The sequence below is a fragment of the Idiotropiscis lumnitzeri genome, chromosome 10, assembly GCF_059441095.1.
Source record: "Idiotropiscis lumnitzeri isolate Australia: NSW breed Sydney's pygmy pipehorse chromosome 10, RoL_Ilum_1.0, whole genome shotgun sequence".
NCBI lineage: Eukaryota > Metazoa > Chordata > Actinopteri > Syngnathiformes > Syngnathidae > Idiotropiscis > Idiotropiscis lumnitzeri.
The window spans coordinates 326998-346322 of NC_142400.1; the positions used below are offsets into that span (position 1 = coordinate 326998).

General features: G+C 49.4%; 4 protein-coding genes across 8 annotated transcripts; 3 read left to right on the plus strand and 1 right to left on the minus strand.

Annotated features, from left to right (window-relative positions):
• Positions 1-352: 352 nt before the first annotated feature.
• Positions 353-3736, minus strand: LOC148328410 (uncharacterized). The gene is made up of 4 exons (XM_088307092.1): positions 2750-3736; positions 2607-2651; positions 2190-2340; positions 353-1353 (listed from the first exon to the last, which is right to left on the minus strand). The coding sequence occupies exons 2-4, from the start codon at positions 2644-2646 to the stop codon at positions 789-791; spliced, it is 756 nt and encodes a 251-aa protein (XP_088163218.1). The 5' UTR covers positions 2647-2651; positions 2750-3736; the 3' UTR covers positions 353-788.
• Positions 3737-4782: 1046 nt separating this feature from the next.
• On the plus strand, positions 4783-6443 carry apoa4b.2 (apolipoprotein A4 b, tandem duplicate 2). Of its 2 annotated transcripts, XM_088306437.1 has the most exons (4): positions 4783-4962; positions 5062-5112; positions 5466-5616; positions 5694-6443. In XM_088306437.1, the coding sequence occupies exons 2-4, from the start codon at positions 5073-5075 to the stop codon at positions 6265-6267; spliced, it is 765 nt and encodes a 254-aa protein (XP_088162563.1). In that variant the 5' UTR covers positions 4783-4962; positions 5062-5072; the 3' UTR covers positions 6268-6443. The 2 variants fall into 2 exon arrangements, with proteins under 2 accessions (XP_088162563.1, XP_088162564.1); XM_088306438.1 differs by lacking the exon at positions 4783-4962 and having other exon boundaries at positions 4969-5112.
• Positions 6444-9860: 3417 nt separating this feature from the next.
• apoeb (apolipoprotein Eb) lies at positions 9861-12988 on the plus strand. 2 transcript variants are annotated; one of them, XM_088306436.1, is made up of 5 exons: positions 9861-9956; positions 10031-10091; positions 10445-10598; positions 11546-11833; positions 12337-12988. In XM_088306436.1, exons 2-5 carry the CDS (start codon positions 10049-10051, stop codon positions 12680-12682), a joined length of 831 nt encoding a protein of 276 aa, XP_088162562.1. In that variant the 5' UTR covers positions 9861-9956; positions 10031-10048; the 3' UTR covers positions 12683-12988. The 2 variants fall into 2 exon arrangements, with proteins under 2 accessions (XP_088162562.1, XP_088162561.1); XM_088306435.1 differs by having other exon boundaries at positions 9869-9955; positions 10019-10091.
• Positions 12989-16985: 3997 nt separating this feature from the next.
• On the plus strand, positions 16986-18029 carry apoc1 (apolipoprotein C1). Of its 3 annotated transcripts, none has more exons than XR_015845606.1 (5): positions 16986-17121; positions 17218-17292; positions 17423-17558; positions 17634-17740; positions 17833-18029. XR_015845606.1 is itself a non-coding variant. In XM_088306943.1 (5 exons), exons 2-4 carry the CDS (start codon positions 17238-17240, stop codon positions 17665-17667), a joined length of 225 nt encoding a protein of 74 aa, XP_088163069.1. In that variant the 5' UTR covers positions 16986-17121; positions 17218-17237; the 3' UTR covers positions 17668-17708; positions 17771-17841. The 3 variants fall into 3 exon arrangements, 2 of the variants coding, with proteins under 2 accessions (XP_088163069.1, XP_088163068.1); XM_088306943.1 differs by having other exon boundaries at positions 17634-17708; positions 17771-17841; XM_088306942.1 differs by lacking the exon at positions 17833-18029 and adding an exon at positions 17747-17800 and having other exon boundaries at positions 17634-17715.
• The last annotated feature ends 1296 nt before the right edge of the window (positions 18030-19325 follow it).

Sequence of the window (19325 nt, forward strand, 5' to 3'; positions counted from 1 at the left end):
CGGCCACTGTGCATCACCGATACGTAGGGATATTTGCCCCTGGAAAAAATACTTGTGTATTGTCTCAAATATGTGTGATCTCCAACTTTGCATAAATAGTAGAAAGATAAATCGACAAATTATTGCCTTTTGTATCTACAAATGTTTTGTCTCAACTGACACTCCAACAATTGGTGCGGTAACTCCAAAAATAGTTGGCTAATTTGGTTTTGTGTTTTTTGATTTATAAAGTTATGTACAAGTTCTTCGACAAGTAATGCTGTTATGTCCCTGATATTAGCAATATTGCGACAAAGCAATGGGGTACGTGTCGATATTTGCATGACTTAAGTCTCATTTCCTGGACACAAAGTGCCTGAGTTTCATTTTATTGTCTCTGGGTTTCCATTTTTTTTCTACAATTCATGACACTTTTGCACCGGATATCAACGGTATCACGATACAGCACATTCAGGATCTGCGTTTCCATCGCAGAAGTGAAACAAAAAATACAGTGTCTGTCGAAAACAATCCCGTTTGATGAGAATTGTGTCCCCCCCCCCTTTACCTGAAGCGCTTCTCCCGACGAGGGTCGCGGGCGTGCCAGTGGACGGAGGGTGGGGGGGCGCATGGGGAGCGGCGGCCGTAGATTGAACACTCTGACTTGATATGAATATGTTTGATGCTAAAGAACAGCAACAGAGTTAAAAACAATAAATATTTGCTGAGCAACCGAGCTAAGAAATAAATAGAAATTGGATTTTAGTGTGAGTGCAACTGGGAAGACATTTCAAAGAGTATCTCTTGAGTTAGTTGCTGTTGACCAAGGCCTTGATCTGTTCCTGGAGATCGAAAGCGAAAACGTCCAGCCTCTCCTTCAGGTCTTCGGCATAAGGAGCCACCGCACGGCGCACCTCGCGGCTTCGATGGTAAAGCGCCTCCTGCACCATGTCGGCCACGGGTCGGACGTTGTGTTGGAAAGCCCTGACGTGCTCGTCAACCCGTTGCTTGAGCTCCTGCGTGAAGGGGCCCAGGTTGCGCTCCACATCGCCGATGCCGTGCAGCAGGCCGGCCACCAGCTCCTCCGTGCGCTGCTTCAAGTTACCTTTCAGGTTGTCCGAATCAACGTTGTCGGCGTAAGCGCTCAGCTCCTGCTTCAACTGATCCACCCTCTCCCGGATCTGGGACTTGATGGCGTCCGAGTACAACTCAAACTTTTGGCTGACCGAGCTCAGATCCCGGCTCAGCACGTTTTTCAAGACGTTGGCCTCGGCGCCGATCTTGGCCATCACGTCCCGGGCGGCCAGGGGAATCTTCTCCGTCAGGGTGCTGGCGTACCTGCCGGCCACGTCGGCGGTCTCGGCCAGCTGGGCGCTACAAATGCGGAGCGGATATTCAGATCACAGACTCGATGCAGCTTCACCGTAGCAACGCTAACGCTGCCAAAATCAATAGGTCGCAACAACTAACAACAGTCAGAAGCAAAGCAGGCAAATTAAAAGAAGCTTTGCAAAATGCCGAAAAAAAGGATAGCGACGTCGAAAGAATTTGAAAGTAAACAACTAAAATAGGTCGCTACGCTTCAATCGCAATTTGTCAGGAGTCACCCGTATCAAAATACAGCCATTGCGCCAGCGCTGGATGTCCAAATACGTCATCGGTAACGCCACGCAAGCAAAGGCAGCGGGGAATTCCTGCGGTCACGCTACGGTACTGATACTGGTATCGTGACGGTATCACGAGGGTATCGCGATACCAAAAGTGGCGCATATTTAATTTGTTCTACTGTATCATGCGACAGCAAGGGTGCCGATGACGACATTTAGTTTGGATATATGACGCATGAGAGCATTTGTGACAAACGCACACGCCCAACGATAGGAATGGTATCGTGATACAGCAAAGAGGCCAAAATCAAATATGATATGGACCATACGATATTGCATTTCGCTCAATGCCGATAATAGATGACATGTCACCGAAGTCGATCATTAAAAGTTGTTTTTTTTTGTACTGGACAAATACAGACAGTTGGAGGAGGAAAAAAAAACACCCTAAAACAAACCAACAAACTTATTGTTGCGTTGAAAATGTGTTCACTCTGTGCAATTTTGCAATTGGCTTTCTTGATTGGTCGTCAAAATGAGTATTGCGACCACGAATGGTACAAAATGATCCTTTTCTAAAGCGGATATTGCGGAGCAACTTACTTGACTTGAGCTCCAAACTGCGACGTCATCACCATCTGCAGGGAGTCGTCGGCGGTCTTGCCGGCCTTGGCGATGTAGTCCCAGAAGGCGCCGGTCAGAGCCTCCATCGGAGGCTTGGGCGTGTCGGCGTGGAACGAGTCGGCATTGCAGCCTGCGTGTGTGTGTGTGTGTGTGTGTGTGTTGGGGGGGAGAGACGGATTGCCATCATGACATTCGGTCCAAGCTTTGAACAAGTGTGACCAAGTGGCCGTTCATATTTGTCTACCCGAAACGTCCTCGCGTTCACATGCGTTAGCGATTTGGATTTTGATTGATTTATTTTGGGATAATTAACGACATTGTGCCCATGATATCCACAGCATCGTGATACGGCAACGGTGAATTCCGAAAAGGTGGCGCGCTTCCATTGGGACTTACCAGACAGCGCCGCCAAAGTGAGCAAAAGAAAGACCCTCATGACTGCTGGAAACACAAAGAGGATTTCGGTTGAGCTTCATCAACGCGCAAACACGTTTAACATCATCTCGAACAAGAACAAAAAAAGCCGGCTAAATCCTCACCAGCTCTCGTGCGTCTCTGCGGATTGTGTGCGCTTGAGCGCGTCCGTGCTGCCTATTTCTGCTGAACAAGTGTGACACTCGAGGAGGAGGCAAAGTCCGGGAGTCCTCGCCATGTTGTCACACGGCGGTCACGTGACTTGCGAGTCCGGGCCGGCTCGCTAACAACGTCACGTCAAAAGGACTCCTTTCCACGTTGGACTGGAAAAGTTGTGCGGCCGTACCGCGGTGAGCCGACGGCATCCAGAGCAACGCGGGATGGGATGATGGCGCCGCTGGACTTTGTGACAAGGTCACGCCAGGTGTGGAGCCATTTCATCGTTAGGTCGAGGGGAGAAAAGAAGCGTCGCATTTTCCGAAATCCGTATTGACCCTCTTTCGGTCAACTTGTGGTTGGCGCTCCATTTTGGGCAAAAGGAGAAGGTCAAAGTTCAAGCCTGCCATGGTTGCTTCAACCCAAAATGGCCGCCTTCCCTTTGCTGCTGTAACACCTCAAATTTCCCCATTGTGGGACTAATAAAGGAATAAATAAATCAATCTTTATCTTCAACGTTGGAGGCTTTTTTTTTTGCGCGTCATAAAAGGCATTTGTGTTGCGCATTTTGCCTTTTTTCTTTTCTTTAAAACTCTCCAACGGTTTTCACAGGCAAGAGTTGCGCAACTTCAACGTAAGGCAGCTTCACTTCTGAGGCACGTTTCATACGCGACACATCTCACGATGCAAAGATACAAACACAACAACTAACAACAATCAGAAGCGAAGCAGGCAAATTAAAAGAAGCTTTGCAAAAGGTCTCCCTCCTCTAATTCAAATAATTCCGATGCTCGTCAAGCTTCTTGCCCACGAAGCCACGTGCTAAAGCTAACAGGAAGTTGGACCGGACTTGACAGAAGGACCTCCTCATTCTCACTCAGGTACTCAGTTTTGGATGTTTCTGCTTTTCATGGATCGTGTCATGCAAGTCGTTCTTTCTTGTCACCGTAAAAGCAACAAAAGAATGTCCGCACACTCGGGAGGCACTTATTCCTCTCCCAAGCTAGCGAGCCTTTGCCAGCTTTGCAGAACTCAGAGTACCTGCCGTACTCCGACATGTCTCAATGCCAAAAGCGAGGCGCCATCCTTCCATTTTCCTTTCCGGGTCGGACGAGCGAGCTGGAGCCCATCGCGGCGGAGTTGGCGTCGCAAATCCAGGAACCGACACCGACGGCGTCAAAAGCAGACGAGGGAACCATCCATGCCTTCGTTATGTGTTGCGCTTCTCCCTCACGAGGGTCGCGGGCGTGCTGGAGTCTCCCTCGGTCGTCTTCAGGCAGGAGGCGAGGTCACAACCTCGACTGGTCGCCAGCCAATCGCAGGGCACACAAAGACAAACAAATCTTTGGCTCTCGCAAACACAATTTAGGGTGCTCAATCAACCTAGTCTGCATGTTTTTTTTTGGGGGGGGGCATGTGGGAGGAAAGCGCAGTACCCGGAGAAAAGCCACACAGGGAGGCACGGGGACAAACAAGACCCAAGAAGGCCACATCACGCGCTCACCAACCACGAAAGTGCAATCTCGTCGATCACTCAGACGTTGGCCAGAATCTGGCGCTTCCTGAAGACAAGAGGCGCCATTTACCAGGACGTTGCCCAACAAAAGTAGACCCTCAAAGACCAAAGCGGGGATGATGCCAAAGAAGAATGAAGCTCATCCAAATGGTTTGTGACGTGACTTTGACTTTGTGGTCAGTCAATGGCGATGAAGACGTTTGTGTTTGGCGGTGACGTCATTTCGCGGGCCGACGCCTTCGGAGGCTGACGACGGCACAGTCGACTGACCCTTGGACAGACTCGAGACTCAAGGCGGCTATCATGGGAACTTTGACCCCCAAACTGAAGATGCAAGATGAGCAGGCACACTGAGAAGCAGTGGGGGAGCGCCGGGCCCTTTTTTTTTTTTTTTTTGGACGTTATCTAATCAGCGACGCATCAGAGCCTACAGATAAAAGTTCATTTGGAGTTGAAAATGACGAGAAAGAACACGAAATCTCCAACATGCATTGTGAGGATGCGCGCGTGCTTTTGCTTAGGACACGGTTGCAGATAGTGAGTGACAGCACGGCACATGCGGCCTGGACTTTGGCTTTATTAGCGTCGGCGGCGCTATAAAAGCGGCGGCGGCGCTCGGGTGGAGCAGAAGCACTGCAGAGTTTCAACTGGCAGATTCTCTCCCAGGTGAGACGGAGCGGAGGCCCCAAGCGTCGTCGTCTCGTCTGCGCCGTGGTCCTTTCCCGCTGGGCTCAAACCCATCTGCTTCTTTTCTTTTCGCTCCAGATCCATCAACCATGAAGGTCCTCGCTGTCCTGGTTCTGGCCGTTTTCACTGGTGAGTACGAGGCTTTGGTTTCCCACAGCAAAAAGTGTGTAAATCCAGGCCTTGACTTGGAATTCTTTCTTTCTCCTGACCTCAAACTCAAAGTTTTCTCGGAAGGGTTGTCATGATTTGGTTTGGTTTTTGTCCACGTTGCTCTTTTCTCCACACCCGTTTTTTTCCAAAAAGCTTGCAAAATGTATTTAAGTGCGCTTTTGTGAGGTCTGCTCAGGTCAGGTGTTTGCCAAAGTCCACATTTTTCCGGCGTGGATTTGCAATCGGCGGGTCCGTCCGATCCGGCAATCGGACGCCACGTGGCCCGTCGCTAGGAGAATTTCGGTGACGTGTGCTGTGGTTCCACACCGCAGGCTGCAACGCCAACCTCTTCTACGCCGACGCGCCCAAGCCCCAGCTGGAGGTGCTGACTGACGCCTTCTGGGACTACGTCGCCAAGGCCACTCGGACCGCCGACGACACCATCCAGATGATCAAGAAGTCTCCGTTGGGACGGGACTTTAGGTACGCTCCGAGGCACGTGCGCCAACGTCGGCGTGTGCCGCCGACGGCTTACGGTTGTGTGTGTCGCTTCCCTCCAGCGCCCGGCTGACCGACGGCAGCGACATGGCCAACCAGTATGCCGTCACCCTGCACGAGCAGCTCCCCCCGGCGGCCAAGGAGCTGATCGCCAAGGTGAGCGCCGAGGCCGACACGCTGAAGGAGCGCGTCACCCTGGAGGTGAACGCCGTCCGTGAGAGGATGGAGCCCTACGCCGACAACATGAAGGTCCAGATCCAGGAACGAATGGAGCGGATCCAGGCCGAGCTCAACCAACTCCTGGCCATGGATTCCGAGAGCCTGAAGACGGAACTCGTGAGGAGGAGCGAGGAGCTCAAGACCAACCTGGATCAGGCCGTGGCTGATCTCCAGGCTCAGCTGGAGCCGCACACGGACGAGCTGATGCGGAAGGTGGACCGCCACCTGAAGACCTTCAAGGACAGCGTGTCACCGATGGCTGAGCAGCTCCAGACCCAAATGAGCCAGAGAGCCCAGCAGATGAGGGACCTGGCCTCCCCTTACGTCGGAGAGCTGAGGGACACCCTGAACCCCTACGCCCAGGACCTGCAGGCTCATCTGGTTGCGCTCTACGAGTCCTTCGTCAAAACCAACTAAGTCTTCGGCAGAATCAACCCCAACAAACTGCATTGACGAGCGCGCGGTCCTCTCGGCTTTCTGACGCAAGCTCATCGCTATTGAGAAATGTCGACGGTTTACAGAAGTACTCGGTGTTGGTCTGTACTAAGCGGTCTTGCATTACTCTCAAAATAAAAAATAAAAAAAAAGACAAACTCGTGACTTCCAATCTTCATTGTCGGTATGCAATTTCATGTCTCCAACGCATTTCACGACGGCCGGAGCTGTGACAAAGCGCTTCGCCAAATGAGGTGAACCAAGGAAATCTGTTATTTTGGCTCGCGTAAGGTCTCAAAAGTGCAAAGTCGAGGCTGCCCGGCGGTCACGTGGTGCCGCGCTCCGCAAAGCAGCAAGTCGCCCGCTCGCCGGCAAACACAAAAACAAAATGCAAGAACATTGCCGGTGGATCTTTCGTCTGACTTTTGCGAGCGGCCGAACGTGAGCCGAACACGGCAAGTCGCGAACCACACGTGCGCTTTTGAAAGAAAGGAAGCAGACCTTCCCGTCAAAGGCTCGTCGAGCGACTCGCTCAAAATCTCCCAAAATGCTTTCTCGGAGCCGCTCCTTTCTTTCTCTGGCGGCGAGTTGAGGCTTCGTGCGCGTCGGAGTTGCGACGGGTTAGCGCAAGTTCAAGAACACATCCTGATCCAATTGTTTTGCTGTGCCACCTTCCCTGCTGGCTGATTGCGCCCACGCTGAGCCAGGCGGTAGCAAACAACATTCCACTCGTCTGCCTCCGGCTGTTTGGGAACGAGATTAACCCTTCCGCTCGCCGTTTCCTCCCGCTTGCCATTCCAAGGAAAGCAATTCCATTGACGCGCATAGTCAGGAACAACTTGAAAGGCCCGAGAATTTCATTTGATCTTCTTGAAAGCTTGGAATGTCCAAAGTGGTTTGCACAACTTCCATTGCCAATTTGAAGCATTTAAGCGGCTGACTAAGACGACACCTAAACGATGGATCAGCAGGACACAAACGGGACCTTCTCGGAGAAAAGCGGCCGTCGAGCTTCGCGTCATCGGCGAGTTGCCGCAGAGAGAGTGGAAGCGTCGTAGAAAGGGAGGCCGTACCGAATCAAACGGCTCTTGTCAATTTAGCTCTTCGGCTTCCTTGTTGAGAACAGCAAGCGACGCAGCTCGCTTCTGAAACATTCAACACGTACATTGAACAAAAAAAAAAAAAAGGCTCGAGCGTTGAACATGAGCGCCAACCTCCACTGAGCCAAGGCACAGATTCGATTCATTCATCCGCCATCCGAGCCGCTTCCCCTCCCGAGGGTCGCGGGGTTGCCGGAGCCGATGTCGGCCGTCTTCGGGCTCCGTCCCGGACTGGTCGCCAGCCAATCGCACGGCACGCCGAAGGACCATTTTTTTTCAACCTGCCGTGCATGTTTTTGGAATGTGCGAGGAAACCGGAGTACCCGGAGAAAAGCCGCGCAGACATGCACGGGGGGAGCGTGCACACCGCACAGGCTGAAGCCCGGAATCGAACCCACGACCTCTGCGCCGTGAGCCCACGTGCACACATTTGATCAAAAAAGCTCCCAGTACAACGCGCATGGCGTGTACTTTGATAGGACGCAGCGGTTGGACCTTCTTGCTCCACCAAAAGCCATGACGTCCGCTCGCCTGAGGCGGACGTCATCGTTAACGGAGCAGACGTACTGTACTCGGTTGTGAAAAATCAAAATCCGCAACGTGTTTTCCAACATTTATCCGTCGAGCTTTTTGAAACTGACAAGCGACTTTACGAGTCACATTGCCACCTAGTGGTCTGGCATGCACATCACAGCGCGTGAGCAGTGAATTGTTTGGACAACTCGTAGCGTCTTTGCTCAATTGCGACTGGCGTTTTGGAGTTTAAGAAAATGGGCCCACGTGGTCCGCTCTTAACTTGGCCGACTCGTCCGAATGGAACGGCGGGAGCACGTCATCCGACGTTCGCTCAGACGACCGTTGACGCGGTCCCCTTTGACTTTGTTGTTTTTGACTTTGTCAGGCCTTTTACTGTAGCAGCTCATCACTCTCACTTCCTCTCCCTTCCCCCCTCGGCTCTTACAAAAGACCTTTTGTTTCAATTCCCCTGTGAGGAAACAAAACCCCCCCCAAAAAACACGCCACGACTGAGCCATGTTTAACAAAGCCACGTGAAGACGAACGAGACCGAAACACAACAATAGAGGCAACCTCTGCTCCGCACTTGGAAAAAGCAAAACTCAAGGTGACAACCTAGAAAATGTTTTCGCTTTGGCCACTCCCCCTGCAGCAGTCATGCTGCGTTATCGCGCGTTATCACGACTTGATGCTAATTAGCCGAGCGAGCCGACTCCACTGATCTTTGTTCCTGTACAAAATAATGTCAAAGTCCCAAAGGGCAAGGACCGCGACACGTTTGACACACGTCACTCACGTCTGCGTCAAAACGGGCACATTCAACTGGACTCGGAACGTCTCAAAATGAGAATGGCATTAAAAAAGAAAAGAAATGGAAAAAAGACAACGACACTCAGTCCTACTGCAAAGCAATTTGAGCCCAAAGTGATATCGAAGGAGGAGAAGCGGCACAGATAAAGGATGGATGGTTCTGTGTGTGCGCGCGCTGGTGCCAGAGCGGCCGTCCGGGTGTCGACGGCGGCGTTTGCATGAGAAAGCTCAAGTAAAAGGCTGACTTGACATCCTGCTGCGACTTGCTTTCTACTTTTCTCTTCGCATGAGGCCACTTGAGGATGCGGAGCAAATGTCGCGGAGACTCAACACCCGCTGAGGTGGCAAAACGGGGGCCGATCAACCGCAAATGTCTGCAGAAAGCACAATATCTTCTTTTAGAATGAATCGGCAAACGATTTCATTCAGCAAACGTGAAGCAGAAAGAGTTCAAGGGGCACAAGTGTCATCAAATGAAGGGAAAAGTCACACCAAATGATGCAACGTTTTGCATCCTAAACGCATTTAGTCATTTTTATGGTTACGCTCGATACAAATCAAAAGATCACACATTCGTGTAGAGTAAGGGGGGGGGGCATCCATGAGGCCAATTCTTAACATTTTACATTCAAAATTAATTGAATTGTTCCTGATGTCAAATAGCGTGAGATGAGCACTTTGATTTGTTGTTAGCTGTAAGCCATGATCACCAAAATGAATAAAAAGCAGAAAAACAGTCGACACGTTTTCTGTTGTCTGCGTTTCTTTTTTTTGAACTCAAGTGAAATCAATTCAATTGTCACTGATGCGTTCTGCTCTCCTCACCAAATGCCAACTTGAAATGTATTCTTTCCTCCCACAAAAAAAAGGTTGCTAAAGACAAATGAATGAGGTCAAAAGCACGCACACTAGAGCTCCGATTAGGAAATGAGAAACGAAACAAGCACTGCCCATCATATTTGAAATACTAAAACACAAGTTTGACGTTCACTTTAACTTTCAACGTTTACTTTCTTTCACTGAAATTTCGTTTTGTTTTTGTGCTCCACGTTGCGCAAACAGCAGCGAGCAAGAGGAACGGATGCAAGGACGCACGCGCGCGCGCGCGCACGCACACAGTCGAGAACTTCGGACGCGTCGTGGGGGCGTGAACACGCGCGCAAACAAACCACGCACGCGCGGCAGCAGCAGATAAAAGCGGCCAGTCACCGCGAGCTCGACACGGAGGAATCTCGACCCTTTCAGGTGAGACAAAAACTTGGAAAAAAAAAAAGCTCCATTCCAATTTTGTGTCTTGTCGCCGTCATGTTTTTTTCCAGGTGTGTCTGCAGCTGATCATGAACACTTTCGCTCTCGTCCTTGTCCTGGCAGTCCTCAATGGTAGGCTACTTTGGTTTGATTTCATCCAATAAAATCACCTGGTTGCAGATATTTTGTTCAAGTCGATGTAAAATGTATCCGATCCAGACGATTTGATTTTGTGCAGCCACTCAGCCAAACAAAATGGAGTGAATTCAAACGCGCATTTTTTTCCCAGTGCGCATAGCGGTCTGCAGTCAAACAAGTAATGATGAGCTTGTCTCAACAATTTACGGACAAATCACCGCCACAATACGTCGCCGGCATAGATAGATAAACAAAGATGCATTATTTGGCTGGCGGCGACACGTGACTTTCAAAATGACTGCTGTGAATATTTGCCCCAACCATTTCCATCGCCATCTCCTTGCCAGGCTGCAGCGGCCGCGTGGTGCGCCAGGCCGACGCCACCCAGGACCGCTGGGTGCAGACCGTGGACCGCTTCTGGCAGTACGTCTCCGAGCTGAACCAGAAGGCCGATGGAGTCGTGCAGACCATCAAGACTTCGCAGCTCAACCGGGAGCTTGAGTAAGTCACGCTCACACTTCATTGCTAAATCAAAAGTATTGGAAGTCGTTGTCCGTTTGATAGAATAGAAGCGGCTAATTGAGTCGTAACAACTGAATATGAGTCCCGCAAACCGTTTGCAGCGGAAGGAGCAGAGTTCAGCCACAAACAGCGAAACTCAATGAATAGTTGAAGCCCACGCGTTAAATTGGGTTCGTTTTTGCGCAGATGCCACAAGATGGCGGCAAAGTCCTTAAAGTGGCGAAGCAACAACACCACGCATCAAACATGCATATGATCACGAACCGACGGACCACAGATGACTGCAAGCAGTAGTTCAAACATTCACCCCGAAAAAAAAAAACCCACCTGAACATGAGGCTCATGAATAGCAATAGCCAGCAAACTCGCTTAAATGACACATCAGCAAACAATTCTTCAACAAAGATCACGCTTGTGTCTGCTTCAAAGTATTGGTTACTCCCAAATGATGTTCATTTTAAGCATTGAGCAAAAACAATTACATTGTGAGCAATGAACCAAACTTCAGCATTTTGCTATCATGATGCTAAACGCCATAGACAGGCAAGCAAAACTAGCATTGACCTGCCTGAATCTTCATTGTATGATTTCTTTTGTATTACTTATACTGACCCCTGGTGGCTAAAATCTGCACAATGGCAAAATCCTCAACTGTTTAATCTTTTATATATATAAAATCAATATTAGGGGTGTAACAGAAAACAATTTGATTTAAAAGATGTGAATGTATCGCATCAAAGCGAGTTGTTCCAGTTTAAAATACTGTATAATTGAGTTCCATATCGACTGATGGAAAAGCCAAATTGACAATACTGACAAGTTCATTCGCATGTATGTCAAACAACCAAAAACTCTTGAGGCATAGCAAAACAAATCGGAACGGCGTTTAATTAGCTTGTGACGAGTGGCCTCCTCTCGGTCGGCAGCACGCTCATAACGGACACCATGGCCGAGCTGACGGCGTACAAGGACAACATGGAGGCCAAGCTGAGCCCGTACGCCGCCGCCACCAGCGGTCAGCTGGCCAGCGACATGCAGCTGCTGGCCAACCGGCTCCAGAAGGACATGCTGGACGCCAAGCAGCGCAGCGGCGACTACCTGGACGAGCTCAAGACCACGTTGGAGAGCAACTCGGGAGACGTGCGAGGTCGCATCAACGCCTTCACCAACAAGCTGAGGAAGCGTCTCAGCAAGGACACCGATGACATCCGCAAGTGAGTTGGCGCCAGGCTTTCAAAAGCCAAAAGCGCTCCAATATTGTGGCTTTTTCCCCACTCGGTCTCGCTCACACACACACACACAAATATTTGACTCCCTGCGTTTTCGTTTCTGCCGGCATTGTCAAGCAAAGCGAAGGATAGTTCTTTCAGAGCCCTTTGCTGATTTTGTACAACAGGAAGGCAAAAATGCTCCGCTTTGGCCCAATTTGCAAAATGCGCGTCGCTCACGAAATCACACCGAACGCACTTTAAAATCAAACATCCGAGAACGCAGCTTTTGCTGACTTGAATCACAAGGGAGGCAAAAATGCTCCGCTTTGGCCCGATTGCTTGATCCGAACGACGCGTTCACCAACAAAATGTTTGGATTGGGTGCCACCACTCGACACAATCCAATGGACTTGATTTTCGGTTCCCTCAAGTTGGTCTTGGGGAATTCTAATGACAATTCTGCGTAAGGTCTTTCAAACCTCTCGTCACGTCTTTCTTTGCGCCAGCATGGTGTCCACCTACCTGGGCGAGCTCCAGTCGCGCACCTCCCAGAACCTGGACGGCGTCAGGCAGCAGGTGGAGCCCTTGGTCCAGCGGGCCGGCGACACCGCCTCTCAGAAGATGAGCGACCTGTCGGCCGTGCTGAAGGGCCAGGCCCAAGGTCTGGGCCGGCAGCTGGAGAGCCAGGCCGAGGGCCTCCGAAGCCAGCTGGAGGCCGCCGCCGAGGACCTGCGCACCTCCCTGGAGGCCAAGATGGACGAGCTGACCGAGCTCTTCGCCCCGCTCGGCGCCCAGATCCGCGAGAAGTTCGACGCCATCGCCGACTCGGTCAAGGGGTCCGCCTCGGCTTGACGAGCGACGACGCTGGGAGGAAGTTGACAGTTACTGATTCCGTCGTCACTTTTGTTGCCTTCACTTCAGTTTGTCGCGCTTGTAAATAAACATTCGCCGAGGCGCCAAAATGCCTTTTGCTTCAACTCTTTCTTTTTCCGCAGAGTAACATTTTTTTTTCCAGACTCGAATAGCTGCACGCGATAATGACAATCGGCCACTAGGTGGCGCTGCCTTGCTTGTTGTGGCTTGCGACTCGTCATTGGACGTCATGCTGCGGCTCTCTCCGTTGCCACTGCCAGCAAAATAAACCAAGTCTGAAAACAACCAAGTCTCGACTTCCTTTTTTTTTTCTCCACATCACGCAGGAAATTGATCAAAAAATACAGCTCACAAATTAGAAGACACCAAGCGAGTTTGTTGGTGGTGGTGTTTGGTTTTTTTTTTAATCTGAAAGAGGGTTTGATCTTGCGCAGCAGTTACTGGAAGGCACTTTTCAATCATGAAAACATCAAATGGCACTTAAGTTCAAACTTTGGGAACGCATGCCACTCTTTTCCAATCCCTATTTGAAGTTTACAATATTTTAGTATCGGGTCCCCTGAGATCGGCCGGTCGGCCGCACCACGCAAAATGCTTCCATTTGTTCTTTTCTCCTGGCGCTCACTGTCGACAGCGAGCGCGAAGGTCGTTTTCTCGCTCGTTCCCGTTGCGGGCTGTCTTCACCGGTTCGTGTTTGCAAAGACAGGACGATCCAAACAAAAGTGGATCGTGTCGATTCCCATTCGTCCTTCCCGAGGCGGGCGGGCGGCGCCACGTGGTTGCGGCAGGTTAGACGCCCGCCTGTTGGCAGAAAAGCTCAGCCCGGCTCCAAGGGTCACAGCGCCCGGTCCCCCGAGCACGGCGTCCAGTCCATGAACCGGCGGATCAAGAGCACGGAGGGCAAGCGAAGGAACATCGGAGCCTTCGGCGCCGGGCTGAGGGCCCTCCTCGAACGCCGGGGGGAGATGTCCAAGACGTTCGCAAGCGCGCCGAGTGAGAAGGCTGCAAATAAAGAGCAGCCTCACTGGCAGTTACCTGAGCGACGATCGGATCTCCCGCCACCCGGTCACAGCGGAGCCCTTCGGTCCTGCAACCTCTCAGAACCGGGACGGCCCGCCGGAGCAGATAGGGGATCGGGGCGCGGCGTAGGAGACGCAGGCCGCCATCTCAATGTGCTTCAAACACAAAACTCAACCACATTTGCAAGCAAAGCAGCGAAAAATATCGGAACGAACCTTGGCAACATTTAAACGCATTCACAGGAAACATTTCAGAGTAAAGAAATAAAAGCAGCTTTGTAAAAGAACTGGAAATAAATAAATACAAATTAATATTTTTTTTTTTTCCCCACTCGGGGCTGACTTCACTTCTGTTGACTGCTAATTCCATGAGTATGCAGCATCACACCAAAGTGCAGCTTCACCGTGTTTACTTTGAACTCTGGAGGATTCTCAAAGAGGGTTTCAATGAATTTGTTGTACGAAGCCAAAAGCCAACACAACATATGTGAGCACGTGTGTGCGAGCTGGCTTTTTTTTTGCCAACGATCATCGACCACATGTCCGCAAATGAGTGTTGAGCATCTCTTGGCGTTATTACGCAAAGCAAAGTGCACTAAAATCACGTCGGCCCAGCATGTCCTCTCCATCTGTGCTTTGATAAACGGCCTTCCAAAAAACAAAAAAGAAAATGAGCAGGTGTTTAGCTGCCAGTAACCCCTTGAAAAAAAAAAAAATACAAAATCCTTCCCTTCCCTCCTCCTCGTCTCTCAGCACTTTTGAAAAGTTGTGTTTGACGAGGAGGGCGTGCAATTTGACGCCGCGGCCTCCTCCCCTTTCCCGAGAGAGCGCTCCCCGACAGTTTCTTTCCCCCCCGAGCGCCGTCTTCACGCCGAGCTCTCACAAGCAACGACCTTTGCCATCGCCGTCATCGTAGAACGTCTTTCACCTGCAACACGTGTCGCTCGGTGCACTTTTTCAACACTGCGGCACTTTAAAAAAAAAAAAAAAAAAAACGATGCATATTCGATCGTCTATATTAGACGATATATTTGCACCGGGGAGGAGAAGCTCTCCAATCTCGTTGTACACGGAGTAAAATGACAATAAAGGACATTCTGATTCTGATTGCGATACATGCACGCCAAGGAGATGGAGATGAAGTCGTCGACTCCGCTCGGGCCTTTTCATTCGCCCCAAACAAAATGGCCGCTTGAAGGCCTCACTGGTGAGGTGGCAAAGATGCCAGACTTGCTGGCATTTGCAAAGCCATGGGGAGGGGGTGAAGGAATCAACAAAGTTCAGACGGCGCCATAAGGTTAGTCTGGTTTATTTCCTGCCTTACACACACAAAAAAATAAATAAAATATCAAAGGAAAGAGGAACGTCTGTGAAACAAAATGTGAGGCAATCTAATCGATTGAGTGTTATGTTATTATTTATTTCAACAATCTGACAGGGACACAAACTTGCAGTCACGAGAGACACGGAACATGGGAATGTAGGTCATAGGACGGGCAGGATTTTTGTTCTAGGCGATGGGCGGGGGGGGGGGGGGGAATAAAAAAGACGGTCCGATAGCACTTAACACGCCTGTCCTATGGTGGGATCCCGTTTGCGAAGAACAATTCAAAACGTTGAAAGCCATTTGTCGCCCCCGTTCACGTTTGCATTCACGCTCAATCAAAATCATATTCGCTGGCTCTTGAAAGCGAAATCAAATGCTCGAAAACAGCTGCAAATACGAGAAATGATTTGGAAAGCACTGGCAGCAAAAGAAAATAATAATAATTTGTTCATCAATCAACTACGCCGGTTAACAAAAAAAAGGGGGCGGGGTGGCTGAGGAATATGCAACATATTCCCACGCGGTCAAACTTTGCACCTCCATGTGTGATGCTGTCAGAACGCTGAACACACATTGCGATCACAAATCAACTGCATGATTGGACTTTGGGTCCAAAGGAGCAGACAAGGAGCTCATTTCAACGGCTCGTTATGCAATCGGCACCCCACTGGGTCATCGCAGCCAACGGATCAAAGAGCACCGCTCAATGACACCTCAACTCATCTCCCAAGTTTCATATATCGCAATAACACGGAGAGATAGTCGCAAATCAATTTGTGGGAAAACGACGACAGATTCGGAATTGACCCTGGAAAACAAATGACAAGTTTTGTCACGAAAGTACAGGATCAACACCAGTTCCAATGAAGCTTGGATGCTTTTGTAGATAAAAACGGAAAACATCTTCAGAGGAATACACGAAAAACGCAAGATAATAAACACAGAAGCTGATAAATGTTTTTTTGTATGTATGCTCCAATCCTTCCAAATGTGATGCCTGCAACCCATTTGAAAAATGCTGGAATGTTTGAAAAGGTTGAGGACCGTTCAAAGATTTATGTTTGTATTTTTTTTCGGAACGCTCCACAGGTGAATCGGAACGTGGCGAAAGTTACGATTGGTTATCGTTTTAGAAAAGCTTTGCCGGTTAACACGGTTCGTACAAATGCAAGTTAAAAGTCAAAACGTTAAATATCTCATCAAAGATTGAATGCAGATTGAAAGGGCCCGCAAAAATGTTGCGTTTTTCGATTGGACACAGCGTCCCAACTTGATTGGAATTTACTCACCGTTTGCCGCGACAAGCAACGACGACGCTAGGCGTTATGCTTTTCATTCTTATTCAAGCGGTCCGACGGTCGCGTGTCTTCTTGGCGACGGTTCGTGCAAATGCAGTTTTCAGGTTGACCGGGATCACCGAGGAAATGACTTCTTGGATGGCTATATTATGATTTTAGTCGCTGCGCTGCTAGCAGCCCGGTGAGGCTCGCCAACGCCGATCTTCTCCAGCCTCAAAAATAACAAAATCAAAATCAAAAAATCCCGGGCCGAGTGGGGCCAAACCACCAAAGTCTCTAAAAGCTCAACGACGGGCGAGGGAGTGCTGCGCCGACTCGCATTGCTGCCGACCGGGCCAAGGATGAAAAGCGGCGTCCCGATTCAAAGACCGCGAAAGGTCATGGCAATTTGGAAATGAAACTCGCACGTATTTTGCCCACATGAAATGCACTTTTGCGTTCTTTGCTCATGTCACTTCCAAAATATTACAAACCTTCCTTGGGATTTTCAACGGCTAAAATAAGAAAGACTTAGAATGTGCTCATTTTAAATACATCTTTTTTCAGTGAGATGGCGGAGAGGTACCTCACCTTTGTTTTTCAATCTCGGTCGCTGACACGAGCCGCTCAATAAAAAGAAAAAGGGGGGCACCACGTGTGCTTGTGCGAGTCGGCCGTGCGTCACGTCGGTGCGAGCCAGCAGCCATATAAAGAGAGACACGCGCGTGCACACACACACACACGCACACGCACACACAGCAGCAGTTTCGTCGTCAACAACAAGACCGGCAACAGGTAGGAGACGTTGCTTTTGGATTTCATGGCAAAATCTCCTTTTGACAACTTTATATTTAGCCCATTTTGTAAAACTGTACTTTGTTTTGGTTTTAGTTTTTTTTTCCACTCAGACAATGAAACGTTACCTCGCAGTCGCCGTGCTCTTGCTGGCTCTGATCGCCTACGCGGGTGAATATTACGCCTTCGCTAAACATGAATTTTATTTATTTATTTTTTTATGATTCCTTTCATGCCCAATTCATTTAAAATATTTTTTTTCCATTTCATTTCCCGTTTTTTTCCCCCCTCCCTTTCACAGATGCTCAGGATGAGACCATCGAGGAGAGGTTGAGCAGGTACGGTGAGCAAGTGAGCCAAGTGTTTCGAAACATGGCGGACAACACCAAGGAGTCCCTGGACAACATTCGCAGGAGCGAATTTTCCCAAAAACTCTCGTATGTTTGCGGTGCAGAACGCGCGCACTCACGCAGTCCTTGAAAATGATATTTTGTGCATTTGTGCTCAAACAGGAAGTGGTTTAAGGAACAGTTTGGCTCTCAGTAGGACCTTGGAGTGTGCAGCCCTCGCCTGAAGCTCGCCATCGTCATCGGTCATCGCCATCGCCATCGTCATCAGTCATCGCCATCGTCATCGCCATCGCCATCGCCATCGGTCATCGTCATCGCCATCGCCATCGCCATCGCCATCGGTCATCGTCATCGCCATCGCCATCGCCATCGTCATACTCTCTGGCTAAAATGCTCTCAATACTCTCAGTCTGCTCGACGTGTACATTGACGCACATTGAAAATATTGAAAAGGCTTTGTTGAAATGTACAATTTTGAACGATGTCACAAAGTGAACTCGTTTGTGAAATGTGTGTTGACTAAGTGAAGCCATAAACAATTGTGGTGAGAAGCAACAACGTGGTGTTCATTGGGAGTATTTGGACAAAAAAAACAAAGAAAACTGAACTGTGACGGCGCCGCGTTGCTCTTGTCACGTGACATTAGTCTTCTCAGTTGGTGTTTATGCAGCCCCAAAATAAAAACAACATTAAATGCAAGCACGAGAGCTTTAGAAACTGAAATGCAGCGGGAAGAAAAAGAGCTCGCGAACACACGACAAGTCCCAGAATGCATTGCAGGGACATCATTTCGATTTCCATCCGATCAGCTTCTCAATCCCATAAAAAAAAGTTTTTTTTTAGAAAACAATCCGAACCAAATAGCGACGATCTTGTGCGAATGAATAATTCATGAGGCCAGAGGAGATGATTTCACCCAAATAATCATTTTTAGTCATTATTTAAGGAGATGATGAAATGTGTCATATTATAATAATAATAATAATAATAATAATCGCTCACACACAAAATCCAAGGAGCACTTGCGTTTGAGCAACTAAAAATTGCATTTCTCGTTATTTTTGACATAAATGACCGTGAGACAAAAGATGCTGCGGCTGGACAGTTGTACATTTTTTTTTTTTTGCCTCTCGAACATGCTCAAACGTTGAGCTCAGAAAAGTCGTTTGCGTCCTTAATTCAAGTCATGAAGGAGGTCAACTTTGTCAAAGCGCGTCCGCACGCATCGAGCATTTATTTGCGTCAACAGCCGACGGGAGCAAAGGTGAGATGCCAACATGGCGGCTTTTTCCCTTTGCGAGCGGTTTCGCAAGAGCTGGACTAAAGTTGACGCCGGTTAATGATCCACCGGGGTCGCGTTGCTTCACCGAACGCCGATGCCTGGAAGGCGGCCCGGCGACGGAGGTCAGCAGACACATCGGCGGGTGTCGTTTGCACTTCCGAAAAATAGAACGCGTTCAAAATTCCAAATCAACTCTGTCGTTGCCATAGCGACCGCCCGTCGCTTTAACGCTCAATTATACCTCCGGAATTGTACTTTGCGCAAGCACCGTCAAACCGCCACTGACGATTGGGATCATTTTGAGCATTTTGCCATTTCCGAGCGATTCTCTTGAGGCGTAGGGTTCGATCAGACGGGTTTTTCCTCCCCGATGCGCTGTGGAAATGTTCAAGACGGCGCTTGTAAAAATGGTGAACACAACTCCTGGATAATCGGGCCTGATGTGAGCATCTGATCTTTTATGGTACGGCCCCTCGACGGCAACATTTGTCCCGAGTCTCATCGCCTAAAATAGTTTTTTTAGGGTAGTTTGGCATTTCTTTACAAATGTTCCGTTTCCGTTGAGTTTTTAA